The sequence below is a fragment of the Tinamus guttatus genome, unplaced genomic scaffold, assembly GCF_059628265.1.
Source record: "Tinamus guttatus ecotype Peru unplaced genomic scaffold, ASM5962826v1 Tinamus_guttatus_pri_ptg000639l, whole genome shotgun sequence".
NCBI classification, from domain to species: Eukaryota; Metazoa; Chordata; class Aves; order Tinamiformes; family Tinamidae; genus Tinamus; species Tinamus guttatus.
This window is the reverse complement of record NW_028289173.1, coordinates 3,269,433-3,283,707: the sequence shown is the minus strand read 5'-3', so window position 1 is coordinate 3,283,707 and position 14,275 is coordinate 3,269,433. Positions and strand designations below refer to the sequence as shown.

The window sequence follows — 14,275 nt, the reverse complement described above, 5'->3', positions numbered from 1 at the left end:
AAATAAATACGATTTGATCAGTTCAATCTGTAGCCCAAATCCATCATCCTCCTCTCGTGCCTTTTTTTTTTCTTCTTCTCTTTTCTTTTTCCTCCTCTCTCTCTCCCCCTTTCCCCCTTCGCTCTTCAATAACTTCTTCTTTTCCTTCTTCTTCTCCTTCTCCTTCTCGGCGCAGAACGGAGCAAGCGGCAGCGATGAGACGGTGAATTCAGTCACTCCCCCCCTCTGAGGCTTCCTCCAAGATCAAAGAGTCTCAAAGCGCAACTTTCTCGCCCGCTCGCTGGCTTGTTTCAGGCTCGTGGATTTGTGTGTTGTTGTTGTTGCTGCTGGATTTTGGCTTTTATTATTATTATTATTATTATTGCGTTGATAATAGTTTGTTCATTGTGCAAAAAAACGAGGTCGATCCGGTCTCTCCTTCTCCTCCCAGCACTTAGTCTAAGAGCAAGAAAGCAAATAATAAAAAGGAGTAAAGCCCCCGTACATACATAGACACCGGATGGGAAATGTCAGTCACTCCTCCACCTTCCAAACAGTCACAGATCAAACAGTGTCACCACCGGAGAGGGCTACTTTTCTGTCTTGCTCTCCACCCCCCCTTTTTTTTTCCTCCACAAATTGAAGCTTCTTCTGATACTAAATATAACGCAAACACATTTTTAATCATGGATTTTTTTGGCTGATCTTGATCTGCAACAGGAAAAAAAAAAGAAAAAATAAAGGAAAAAATAAAAAAGGCAAAACCAAGAAAAAACCCCAGAGAGTGTGTGCAAAGGTGGCGGGCGGGGGGGGAGGAGAAGAAAAGATATTCAGTGAGTGGGAGAGGTTAACGTGAACTGCCCCCCTCCCCAAACTCCTGGGAGAGAAAGAGATCCACTCTCCCTCTCGTCTCTTTTCACTGGAATATAACACACATTCGGGTCGCGGGGCTTTCAGGCAGCCTCAACTGATAGACAGACACATCGAGCTGCTTTTCCTGCTCCGGCTCCTTACTCCTCCTCCTCCTGCCCACGTCACCCTGACAATTACAAATAGGTCTCACACAAACCCATACCTGTCAATCTTTTTAATTGCTTTGTTTTCATTTTTTTTCCAGAGCTAAACAATATGACAAAAAAAAAAAAAGAAGTCTTAATACAGCACAGCATAAAAGATTTCTCCTCCGAGGCACACACTGAGGGGGTTGTTATTATAATCCACTTGCTAAAGTACTGTGCAAAAGGCGCGTGTGCTGATTTAACTTGAGCAGGGGTCTCGTCCTAGCAAACTTAACAGCAACAAAAATCGCCAGAGATGATACCTCGCCCTGGTATCATCCAACCAGTATTGAATTAAAAAAAAAAAAAAAAAGTGGGAGATTGCAGTTCAGCCTTACTTTAAAATACCAACAGATTGCAGAGCAAGAGCTGCAGCATATGAAACACGCTGCTAATAGATTTCGCACAGTATGTGTCTGGGGATTTATATAATGTTAACTGCAAGAACAGAAGGGATCTTCCTTTCGTTTTTTTTTTTTTTTTTTTCTTTCTGAGTCAAGAAAGCAAATAAAAGCCACCCAGCTGATTCCTCAAGGAAAACAGTCCGAACTGCAATTTTGCTCTCTTCCGAAAGCAAAGGGCGATAGCGATTTTTTTCTTTTTTTCTAGTTACCGATGCCGCACGACCAGGACAGGCGCCGCTCGTTGGGTCCGCCGAGGGAGCTCATGGCAGGCGCCGCACGCGGGCTCCGCGGACAGCGCGGCGACATCTCTATCGTGCCGCCTCCCTCCCCACGGGCGCCGAGCCGGGATTAGCCTTTCCTCCTGCTCCCGCCTCGACCCGGCGCCTTCCCCTCTCCCAAACGCTCCCCACAGCGGGCAGCGGCACTATTTTTTTTTAGGAGGAGGCTCTCCCGCCGGCGAGAGCGCGCAGGGAAAGGCGCGGGAGCGGAGCCAACTGACAGCAGTTGTCCCAACGTCCCGCTCGGCGCGGAGGGAGGGAGGGAGGGGGGACGGCGCCGAGCACGCGCGGCCCCCCGGGGCGCCGCGGCCCGTGACGGGGAGGGCAGCGTCGCCCGCGAGGCGCCCCGCGCCGCCGCCCCCGCCCGCGGCCCCGCCGCGCCGGCGGCTCGGGGTTGATTCGTAGCACCTTGCGAGGAAGTGAAACGTCTCGCACGGAAGGGGCGGAGCGGCCGCGCGCGGCCGGCGGCTCCGCGGCGGCGGCTCATGGCAACATGGGCACATTAGCCCGCAACTTCGCTCCGCTCCTCTAGCGTTATCGATCCGGCGTAATTTATCGCGCTTCCTCACGGCCTCTCCCTTCTCTCTCCCGCTTTTAATAGGAGCCTTTTTTTTTTTTGGTGTGTGTGTGGGGGGCGGCGGGGATCGGGGCTTTTTTTACCCTCCTGTCTCCCCATTTTACATGTGTGTATGTGTATTTATTTATTTAAATCGGTTAACCAGAGGCAGCGTGCGATTTAAATGATTTTTTTAGCAGCATTTCCAGCGTTTTCCCCCTCTCTCGCCGGCAGCAGCACGAGCCGCGCGGTGCCGCAGATCGCGCGAACACAGGCGGTTTGTTTTTGTTTTCGTTATCTTCTCGGCCGCAGGAGCAGGTTCTCGGGGCGGAGCGTGGCAAAGGCGAGAGGGCGGCGAACTCTGCCCGGCGGCGCGGCCGTTGCGGCCGTTGGCGGGGGCAGCGCGGGCGGAGCCGCGCGGTAACGGTTGGCGCGCGGCGGCGGGGGGCACATGAGTGTGAGCGTGCGGGGCGCCCGGCTGCGGGCGCCGCGCTGCTGGTGGAGGCGGCAGGAGTCACCGTGCCCCGCGGCGGCCCTCGCTGGCGCCCGGCCGCGGCCCATCCTGGACATGTCCTATTCTCGCCACTTCCTGGACTTCCAGGGCTCCTCCATCCCCACCTCCATGAAGAAGCTGGTGGTGACCAAGCTGAGCCAGAACTTCAGGGAAGCGGTTACGCTGCTGCGGGACTCGCCTGTCCCCATCCCGGGCGACGGAGACCTCCTGGTGAGGAACAGGTGAGCCCCCCGCGGCCCCCAGGGCCGCCCCCGCGCCCTGCCCGCCCCCCGCGGCCTCCCCGCGCACAGAGGCTCCCACAGTCACTGCGGCGAGTTGTACCAGCCGCCATCTGGCGACTGGTAATCTAATTTTATTACTGTTGTTGTTGTTTGTTGTTGTTTGGGGCGCCTGGCGGTGCAGCCCGGGCGCCCCGGCCACGTGCGTGTGGGGTGACACCTCCTCCCCCTCCCGCCGCTGCCTCTCCTCCTTCTCTTTCTCCTCCTACTCCTCCTCTCGTCGCGGGGGCGCGGGCCGCAGGCCGCCCCACGGACGAGGGCTGGGGGGAGCCGCGCGTGTAGCCCCGGTGAGGGCCCAGGGTTGGGGGGGCGCGGGCGGCGTTACCTGGCGCGCCCGCCCGGCTGCCGCAGGGGCTGCGAGCGCCGATAGCCCCGCGGGGAAAGAGCCGCGAGGCCGGCCCAGGGGCAGGCGGGCCCGGCTCGTAACGCGGCCCGCTGTCGGCGGGGCCTTGCGGGGCGAAGGGCACGGAGTGGCTGGAGAGCCGCGCTGCGTGTGTGCCCCGGTGCGACACAGGAGCACGGAGCCCAGGGGCAGAGGGGACGCGCACGGCTGCAGGAGTGCGCGAGGAAGCTTCCCACGGCACTTCAGCCTGCTCTCGACATCTGCCTCCAGCATTCCCGAGACCCAAATTCCCTCCAAGCCTCCGCGCCTAAAGCACTGTGGTGCGGCGCCTGCGGTGGGGCGGGAGTTAATTCCCCTTTTCCTCGCAAGAGGTGGAAGGAGGCGCGATGCGGGGCCGCACTGGAGGTGGCGAGGCGCACGGGGCAGCCCCAAGCCCTCCCCCACGCGCCCCCCCCCCCCCGCACTTTATTTTTTTTTTCTCCCGTGAATCTGAAAGTTCCCTCTTGCTCACACGGCTCCCAGCGAGACTCTGCCCCCTGCCCCGCGCACGTGCCGCGTGCGCACGCGCGTGGGCGCGGAGCGGGGCGCGCGCCCCGCGGTCCCGCATGGGAACAGCGCCGAGGGCCGCCCGGCTGCGGAGCGCTGCCGCGCTACGGGCTGCCACGGGAAGCGGGCGCGCACTGCGGCCCCCGCGCTGTCACTGCGGGGAAGCCTCTGCCCGCCCCGAAGGGACGAGCCCGCGGCTTCCCGTGGTGTTGGGGAAAAAAAAAAAAAAAACACGAAATCCAGCTATGCATTTTCTCACAGGTAGAAACACACAATCTCTCTCTCACACACACACAAGTTCTGAGAGTGCATTTGGTGATTTGTTCATTTTAGTCCTCACCGTGTCCACGAATAGTATAAATTAATAAAAAGCTTTTTATGAGCTTTTTTATGCAAAACAATCCTTCACAATAGTAATACCTTGTTTTGGATTTAGGGGAATGGGAAATTAAATGCTTTGGGTCCCTGCGCAGAGAGATATTTAAGTGGAACTTTTCTGCCTTCGCCTGTGGAGAACTGTGTAACCTTTATTTGTGCTTTTTTCCTCCCTTCTTTCTTTTTAAGAAAGAAAAATCCATCGTGCTCTTTATTCACCGAAAAATGCCGTAAATCTAGGGATCGATTTAGAAGCAGTAAATGTTCTCACTGGGGCGCGGGGAGGAGGCGAGCAGAGCCCCTGGCGGAGCCGCTCGCGCTTCCTCCGCCGCTCGCCCCGTTCCCAGGGGGCGGGGGGCGCGGATCCCCCGCTGCATCGCCGCGAAGGGCGCGCAGAGCGCGCGGATTTGCTCCTGCTGGAAGCTACGTGGGATCCCCAGGATTTTCTTAACGCAGCGACGCGCTATTTCGTTTCCAAAATACCCGGAGCGATTTTATGTTGCCGTGGCAGATGATAGCAAAAAGTTTGCAAAAATAGAGAAGAAGCAAAAGGGGTCTGAGAAAGTTTATGAATCAAGGACTAACGGATCCCTGTGGGAAAAGTGGAGAATTATTTCTGCTGTTTGGTCTAAATAATGTGTGGGTTTTTTTTTTCTTTGCCCAGCCCTGGTTTTGATGACTTTGTTTCGTCTATATTTAAGGCTCTGGTGCTGGTTTTCAGTGTCTTACGCTTTGTTGTGGTGCAAAAAGCAGCATTTCCTGCCCTCCACAGCATCATCCTGTTTTTATAATAAACAATACGAGGGGTTCAACACTGCTCAGTGTAAATAAAACGGATGACTCAATGTGCGTAATTATTTTAGGAAAAGACAACCCCTGGTGTGTTTTTTTTTTTCTTTTTTTTTCCCACTTCAGGTCTTTAGATTTTGCAGTGCTGAAAGCGAGCCCCACTTAGGGGCACATTTTAAATAAGAAATTTAAACGGGACAATATTAAGGATCTGGACGGGATCTTAAAACGCACCAGGACTCCCGAGTATTTCTTGCTTCGGCACGCTCGTTTTCGCAGTCCCGGGAGTTGTTAAACCGCTCTTCAACATGATAGTCCCGTTTATTCCTACTTTTAAAAGCAAAATAACGTGGAAAAACCCGCGCCGCGAGCACATGCCAGCACCTCCCTTCGGTCACCTGCAGGGACACGCGGGTCGGCCGGTGTTTCAGCGCGGAGCCCGCGTTTGCTCGCGCTCAGACGCGGCGAGCGCGGCTGGCTGCAGCGCCCCAGAGCGCCGGGAGCGCCCGTGCGGGCGCGCGGGCTGGAGCCGCCTCCGTGCGCAGCCCCCGGCGCGGCGAGGGCAGCGCAGGGGCGCGGGCCGAGCCCGCTCCCGCCGGCCCTGCAGCCCCGCGGGGCGCGGGAGCCGCTGCCGCGGGGCGCGCCGCGGTGCGGGGCTGCGGTCGCGGGCGCTTTCATTGCAGCGGAGCACGGAATTAAAGGCGACTTTCAAAGCGGCAGCTGCCACTTTCACCCATCTTCTGCATCCATATGTTTATACGCGTCTTTGTATAGCACACCAGCAAAAGTTGGAGACGCCGCATGCCACAGCGAGCGAAGGGAATCCAAACAAGCAGAGCCTTTTCAGCCCTTGCTCCAAGCACGAGCAATTGGAAAATGCACACACGTACAGTTTGAGTGTGTTGCTAACTACGGCGAGGAAAAGTGCGCTCGCTGCCCGCACACTTGGGCAGCTTCTGCTCGTAGCAAGTACGTCTCTCAGGTCGCCACTTCCACGTGCAGACAGACCCCGGGCCTCTTCTGTAGCACACATTTCTTTTGACATTTTCTACTTAGCAGAATCTTCCCCGGCCTCCCTTCCTTTGCACGTAGAAAGATGGACTACGAAATGGGTTGCTAAAATAATCCTCGTGGTTGCGTTAGATCATAACTTTCTTTTTTGGCATTGTCTCCAAGTGCTTAGTCAAGTTGTGAGTGTCCCTATCTTTAAAAAATGGCACCCGTTTTCACCTGTTAGAGGTCAGTAGGGCTCGATACTCAATCTTACATTTTTTAGTCCTCCTGTGCAAGGTTGCTCTGATGTGTTGCAAGTAATTTGTATAAAGAAAAATATTTTAATGTTGACATTAGCCACATCAGAAGGCAAATTTGCTGTAGTGACTCCCATCAATTAAAAAAAAATACTTGCCTACAGTAACATGACCTTGCAAACGACATCGATAGTTAATATGATCGTTAGTCATTAACAGTAGCATTATATTCAAAAATGTAAATTTGTTGCCAGAATCAACATATTCGCTACTTTGCACATTTTGTTCTTCGTTGTTTTCACATCTTTTGTAAAGTAGTTGATTATTTTTCATCTTTTACACAGTTATTTTTATTTGGCTTAGCTTAGCCAAATCTGGTCTGGAGGAAAATGGGATATTTTCTTCTTTAAGCAAACTTACTCGTAGAGCAACATAATGTAAAGTATGAAGGTTTGATGGAAGTGCTTTCTATACTGTACTCATTCAAACATACCAAAAATAGCGCCGGGAGGGGGGAAGAGTCAGGGGGAGGAATCTCTTATTCTGTAAGTTTAAGTAAGTAAGTGGATGATTTTTTTTCGTGTGACAGAGAATGAAAAGAATACACGTTGTTAATACATTTTTTGCTTTTTTCTTCTAGATTTGTTGGCATTAATGCATCTGACATAAACTACTCAGCCGGTCGATACGACCCGTCAGCCAAACCCCCGTTCGATATAGGTTTGGAAGGTGTTGGCGACGTGGTAGCTTTAGGGCTGAGCGCTAGCGCTAACTATTCGGTGGGCCAAGCCGTGGCCTACACAAAATTGGGTGCCTTTGCTGAGTACACAGTTGTGCCTGCCAAAGACGCAGTGCCCGTGCCGGCCGTGAAACCCGAGTTTCTCACTTTAATGGTAAGTGGTACCACCGCATACATCAGTCTGAAGGAGCTTGGAGGGCTCTCTGAAGGCAAGAAAGTCCTGGTGACAGCAGCAGCAGGAGGAACGGGCCAGTTTGCTGTGCAGCTTGCAAAGAAGGCCAAGTGCCACGTGATTGGAACCTGCTCCAGTGATGAAAAGGGTGCCTTTCTCAGATCCATTGGCTGTGACCATACGATCAACTATAAAACCGAAAATGTTGAATCTGTTCTTAGGAGATCCTACCCGAAAGGTGTGGATGTAGTGTACGAATCTGTTGGTGGAAAGATGTTTGACTTGGCAGTTAACTCCTTGGCTACCAAAGGGCGCATGATAGTTATTGGGTTTATCACTGGCTACCAAAACCCTTCTGGCCTGCAGCCTGTTAAAGCAGAATTGCTGCCAGCAAAACTGTTGAGGAAGTCTGCCAGCATCCGAGGTTTCTTCCTGAACCACTACTTTTCCGAATACAATATGGCTCTGAAGGACTTGCTCAAGATGTATGAGAAAGGGGAACTGGTTTGTGAGGTGGACCTTGGAGACGCCTCTCCAGAGGGCAGGTTCACTGGCTTGGAGTCTGTGTTCCGTGCTGTAGATTACATGTACATGGGAAAAAACATTGGAAAAATTGTAGTTGAATTACCTCACTCTGTCAACAGTAAGCTGTAAAAACAGAACAATGATATAAATCAGATGAGAGAAAATGGGCACTTTATACTAGAAACAATTTCTTTTCTTAAACTTAGTAATGGATATTATATTAAAAAACAGCATTAAGGTGTTAATAAAAAGTTCAGGTTTTTTTTTCTCCAAAAGGGCTTAAATCAGTGGTGGCAGCATGAACTGAATGGGCCTGTGTTTGATTGTGTCATTTAGGCCAGCACGACACAAGGATGTTGCTCTTGACACAAAAGTCTTGATGCAGAGGCCAATTTAGTCTGTCAGAGGGGTTTGATAAGACTTTATATCAGATCAGGAAAAAAATCTTCTTTTCTTTTCAGCAGTTTTGATTTCTTGATTTAAAAATAAAATTGCTGGAGCAAGGAGAGTCATATTATGCATTCGTTCTATTAATCTCTTGAGGTTTCTGGGAAAAAATGCACTTTGGATTTTCTGCCACAAAATAATCATAATTCAGTTGCATCATGGATTTTAGTAAAATTTCTTGACTAGTCACACAGCAAAAAAAAAAAAGAATCCTTCAACTCTAACGAAGCAGTTTTAAGATACACGAAGAAAAGCAATTTCACTTTTTAAATTGCATAGTTTATAACTGGATATAGTTGTACAATTTTCTTTTAAACCTTTTACTACAAATCGTGAGATGCTCTTGTTTTCTTGCCTTTTCATTTACTACCATTTCTGTTTACTGTCCCCTTCTAGTCAATATTACAGGATTATTGGAGTGAGGGTTTGAGCCACGTTCACATGTATCCAGGTCCTGTATACTTAACTGAACATTCAATAAAGTGAAGAAAGCTATCGAAATATTTGTGCATTTATTCATGCTGCCATCGTTCTTGCTGACTAGCTCCTTTGTAGGCGTGCTCCACGTTACAGAGCGCTCTCATTCTTCACCTGACTTCCCATAATGAAGCTGCTGGATGTTGCTTTTACAGAAGCTCTTCTGCAAAGAGCGACACTGTTTTAAATCTGCAGTCACAGAACCTCCCCTTACATACAATGTACCTCGGGGATAGTGGCTGCAGTCAAAAGGCTTTGTGAAGTTTTGAAAATTAATTCTCGCTTAACAGAAACTATTAACAATACATACATTGGGAATTCCAGCCACTGCGAATTTTTTCCAGATCAGTAATTTTCCAAATCAGTATTTTCCAGATACTTTAAACTATGAGTGCTCTATATCTTATTCCATAGCAAATGTTTAAGATCAGAGAAGCTGATTCTGCTGTATCTTTTGAAATTATATATATATATATTTTTTTTAATGCAGTTTGAGAGAGGAAATTTTGCAGGATCACATACCCAATAATAAACTTAATGATAGACTGGTAATGCCTAGGGGTTGAAGGAAAAAATCCAGGGCAAACTTAATTTTTGGCCGTTATTCAGGACTGACTGTATATAGCAGAAATCATTAAAAGTAACATGTAACAAGAGCTTAAATTTTAGTCAGTAGTACAGGCAGTTGCGAAAATGATTTTAATTATTTTAGGGCATTCTCATTGCAATTTTCTCATGCATAGGTCACTGAATCCAGAATAATCATATTCAACAAAGTGTCTCTTCCATATTTTTTTTACTGGTTTTAGTCTATTTTGGAGGGACTTGGGGAGTTTTTAGCTTGAGTTTTTGTTCCTGCTTCTCTTTTATTCAGGCCAAGCCACATGGTTTGGTTTGTTTTTTTTTTTTTTTTTCATCCACTAAGGCCTGCTGCTAGAAATGTACTTCTTTCCTCTTCACTATGACCGAAGTTTGGTGGTGTTTGGGTGTTTTCAATAATTCCAAGGGTAGTTCTGTTCTGGCAGTCCTGCTGAGTGCTAGAAAGCCACGATCTCGAGCAGCACACGGCATCGGAGCATCCAGAGTTCTGGCTGCTCAGTTCCTACACGCGTGGTTCGTGTTCATGGTCAAAGACAAGGGAGTTCAACCAAAGCACCTGAAAAGAAAGAAAGTTGGGGACGTAGCAGGACACAAGGATAACAAGCACGATCAGATCTGAGATATGCACAGAAGGATTGCGCTGGGGATGGTTTTTCAAATGAAATTCTTCCTGTCAAAATCATCCAAGTGACTCAATTATCAGAGGTGTTGATTGCTGCCAATCCACTAAATTTGGGTATTTCCGAGGCAGCGAGTTATTTTTTTATCCTAAAATCTCTTCTGTGTAACAGGATGCAGTCTGAGCATACAGCATCCTGCATTCCCTTTAATGCATTCCTTGATAAACAACATTTAGTAATGCAACTGCCCCAGGCTCCCTCACTGAGCGAAATAAGGGGAGAGAGGAACTTCTGGAAGGTTCCCATTATATATATGTTCAAATATGACATTTTGTTGTTATTAATTTTGGCTTCAGGGTTATTATTCAGCACTTTAATGCTGATTTCAACATTAATAAAAAGTTTAAATATGTTACATGCAGAACTTGAACGTCCTGGCTACTCATTTTGTAGCCTTCTCAGTGTTTAGGTTGGGCCGTAGCCATTGGCTTTATCGTTTTAACAAAACACGTGCGTTAAACTAAAGGGATCTCAGGTTATACCTGATCACTCTTCCATGAATGAACCCAGAATGAGCAAAGAATCTTTGTTTTTAAAGGTAGAAAATATTTCTTTTGGATTGCTGAAAGGGTGCATTATCTATAGGAAGGGAGGGAGGGAGACAGTATTTCTGAAGTACACAGATAAGGCCTTTCTACTTAGATTCATAATAATTTTAGGTATGTGAAAATAAAGGTTTCTTCTTTATTTAAAACTATATTCTGCAGAGTTATGGGGAAAAGGCTGTCTTTGAATAAGTAAGCCATGATGGATTTAAATAATGTTTAAATATTAGATGGATAGGAAAATGTATATGGCATGCGCACACTGAGAGGTTTAAATGATGATAGGACATTGAACATACAAGGAAAAGAAATACTGTAGAGTCACAGCAAGGGATTAATAACAATACACTTAATATGCTTGCAGAAAAGGTGTATTAAAAGCTGTGTGCACAGTGGGGACTTAAATGATTAAAAATAATAATACATTTTGCCTGGGAAGTACTAAGTATACTATATGTAGAGAGCAGGGATTTAAATAATAATACTATTAATAATAGCAGCTCATTGAGATGTGGTTGCTGGCACTACATCCTAATTTTACCTTTCTAAATGAATTTGCTACAGAGAAATCTAGCATTGTTTGCCGAGGCTAGTAACAGAATTTCCCTTTTCTGACACACATATGTTCCCGTGGAAAAAACAACAAAGAAATAGATGAAGAGCTGGCTCTTCCCGCGTGGATCTGCCACACGTGTGCGTACGCGCGCGGGCCCACGCGAGCGCCCGCGGCCTGCAACCCTCAGCACATTTTACAGACGGGCTCCCTACTTAATTGCTGTGCCGGAATCTCCTAATACCTTTTTGAATGGTGAGATGTCTACCAAGCAGGGGTTTGCTCTGTGTGTGTTTGTGTGCGTGTGTTTGTGTGCTAGAATAAGTGGATAAGAGTAACTGCTGTGTCATGTAAATACAAATAATTACGGTGGTTCAAGGAAAAGTTTGCAGTAATGTTTGCAGATATTATATATGTTCCTCCTTCTGTCTGAGGAGTAAAGAAATTCCGCTGCTGAATAGCTGTTAGTATCTATTTTACAAGATTTACTCATTTTCAGGTACCTAATGTAGCTGCTAGCATGCATGCACAACAATACAATTTATATGGTAAATGGAACCAAATAATGGCTTCACTGAATGTTATGGCTGCACTGAAGGGAAATGTCACGGTAAATAGCTGCCAAATTATGGATCATGCCGAAGTGTCACAACTGCACTAAAGACAAATGGCACCAGAGGCTATTGCCACTGTGACGCTCCTGAGTTATGAAGAAGAGGAGCAGCCTGATGGGAGCCTCTTTGTGTCCTCATTATAGCAAGGGGTTACCGGTGCAGGGTACAAGGAAACCCAGGCCTACGTGGTACTTTGTTATTAATCTGCCCCTTCCAGCTCTAACAGCTGGAGCAAAGCACGGAATCTTTTCCATGCTTTATAAATACATATACACGCACAAACAAAGGAAAACCTGCAGGTTTTATGAATGTAAATGTGTACGGGAAATGACTGGTAATGGAAAAATGTTGTAATAAAATAATCTAATCAAAGAATATTATTAAATTTAACATCGTATGTGTCTGAAAGCTTTAGTTGCTTCTTATGCAGATAGATGTGTGAAATATAAGCAATAATGCACTTTCTCTCTTTGTAAAGACTTGAGTAGTAAGGACATTACCAACTAAATTGCTTCTTCTAAACTGAAGTGTGTCCCGGTTTCTTTCATTTTAATGGGAGGGTAATAAAGATGAAAGACTAACGTTTTAACTGATGGATCCCTTAAGCTACAGAATCAAAATTTATTATGTTTTGAGGGAATATGCTAAATCCTGAAATGTGCAAAGAAGCTGGGAAAGCCCAGGTAAAATAAAAGCAAACTAACCTTCCCCCCCACCCCTTATGACATACTTTTATGAATGGAAAACTATTTACTGCTCTTATTTAAGTTGAGAAAACAGAGTGGGGAAAAAAAAAAAAAGGAAGGAGAGGGGGAAGATATTTGAAGGGAAAAAAAAAAAAAGAAAGGATTTGAATTTGAGAATGGAGGGCCATAGCTCAGCGAGTGGGCTGTTTTTCCCAGGATCACTTTTCAGACCCTGGCCGTGGTGCTCAGGGAAGGGAGCGCGACGCTGCGCACACCATTGTCCCGGCCGCAAATGCGCCATCCATAACGCGGCGCGATTGTCAGCCTCGTTCCGCAGAGGGGCCAGCGCCGAACAGTCCTGCCGGATAAATTACTTTTCTATTCTCCAGCAAGTGGCCTTCCTACTATGTGAGGCTTAAGGTCATTGGCAGGGCAGAGAGGGGGAAGCCTGTATATTAGTTAACTCTAATGCACTAATAGTGCTCATATAGAGGAACTATATCAATTAATTACGGCTAGGTTTAGTCTTCGGGAGGGAGAAGAACATTTGAAGAGTTACTGTGTTGATTTACACATATTTCTATATGTTTTGCCTTCTTGCTATTCCCCCACCCCCACCCCAAATATAAATTGATATCCTTATGGGTCACTTGCTCCTTTTTTAATATCCGCATTAAAGCTCTCAATATTTGTCACTGCAAAAATCCACACCTCAGAAATAAAAGACTCTACAAAAATGTTTAATGTGTAGCAATAACACACACTGCTTAGATTTTTTTGTACATGTAAACATTGTAGTTTAAAGGGGGGTAGGGAGAAAAACCTGTCAAAAACTATGTAGAACATCTTTGAGTGGCAATTAGCATATCCAGAATTTATTTTATGTACAATGCAGTGGCAAGTAGCTGCTTCTTATTAAATGAAAATCCTGTATTATGTACTTCAGGAACATTCCAACTAATGAGTATGTAATGTCCTTAGTATAACACAGAACTTCTTTTTGTGTTCACAACCACAAGATGCTGGAAACTTGACAAATGATATCATTTAAGACAGATGCCTGCCTTAGGGACCTGTTTTTTGGCTTCCTGTTTCTGGTTTTTATTTCAATAACATTTGTAATTGCCACAGGATCTGTACCTGTGTAGTATTTTAACCCCTTCGCATACACTCTATCGCATTAGTTCCTCCGGTAAGTAACCCCCTCTTTTTTTTTTTTTTTTTCTTTCCTCCTTTCAACTGGTCTGTTATTGCTTGCTGTGTCTCAAAAGGACAGATATACACATAAATAAAAACTGAGCTTTTTTCAACCTGCTGAAATGGTAATATTGTAGAAAGTAACTGCATACAGCACTAGTTATATAGTGCAAAAGTACATGTAGTCCAGGCCCAAGGTAAAAAAAAAATAAACAGCCATCAGGTACAGCCTGCAGGTTCTCAGTGAGTTGGAGCAAACTCTGCATGCACTGCATAGGTAAAGAATACATTGATCACATGGATTTGTTTTATGTTTTTCATATCATATTCTCCCCCACACACTTTAAACTCTCTTCCTTTAGATTAACAAGATGACTGATTTCTGCGGTCCTTGCGATTTGGTGCTAGTTACAAAGGCCACTTTGGTGGTGATGGCTGAACATGAGTTGAAGCCCTGTGCTTTGCCTCCAGAGGGGCCTGCCAAAAGTAAAACCCTTATCCCAGGACAAGAGCAGCTTTCAGCTCCTCGGGCACCCAGCATGGATCCTGGCAGACTCCAAAAAAACCTGCCGCAGTCTAAAGCAGCCCTGAGTTTTTTGGTAGGAGCTTGTTGTGTTCCTGCTCTCTCTCTGCTTTGGTCTTCTGTAGGGCTTGCAAAAAAAATGTTACA

The 14,275-nt window shown here is 46.9% G+C and overlaps 1 protein-coding gene across 1 annotated transcript; it reads left to right on the top strand.

Moving 5' to 3' along the window:
* The first annotated feature begins 2,808 nt into the window (after positions 1-2,808).
* PTGR3 (prostaglandin reductase 3) lies at positions 2,809-8,070 on the top strand. Its single transcript, XM_088535639.1, has 2 exons — positions 2,809-3,010; positions 7,011-8,070. The coding sequence occupies exons 1-2, from the start codon at positions 2,844-2,846 to the stop codon at positions 7,933-7,935; spliced, it is 1,092 nt and encodes a 363-aa protein (XP_088391765.1). The 5' UTR covers positions 2,809-2,843; the 3' UTR covers positions 7,936-8,070.
* Positions 8,071-14,275: the final 6,205 nt, after the last annotated feature.

Bases quoted from the DNA above. Each gene is read 5' to 3' on its own strand.
- PTGR3 (XM_088535639.1), top strand. From the start codon at position 2,844: ATGTCCTATTCTCGCCACTTCCTGGACTTCCAGGGCTCCTCCATCCCC. The intron at 3,011-7,010 runs GTGAGCCCCCCG...TTTTTCTTCTAG, and splicing joins GACCTCCTGGTGAGGAACAG to ATTTGTTGGCATTAATGCAT.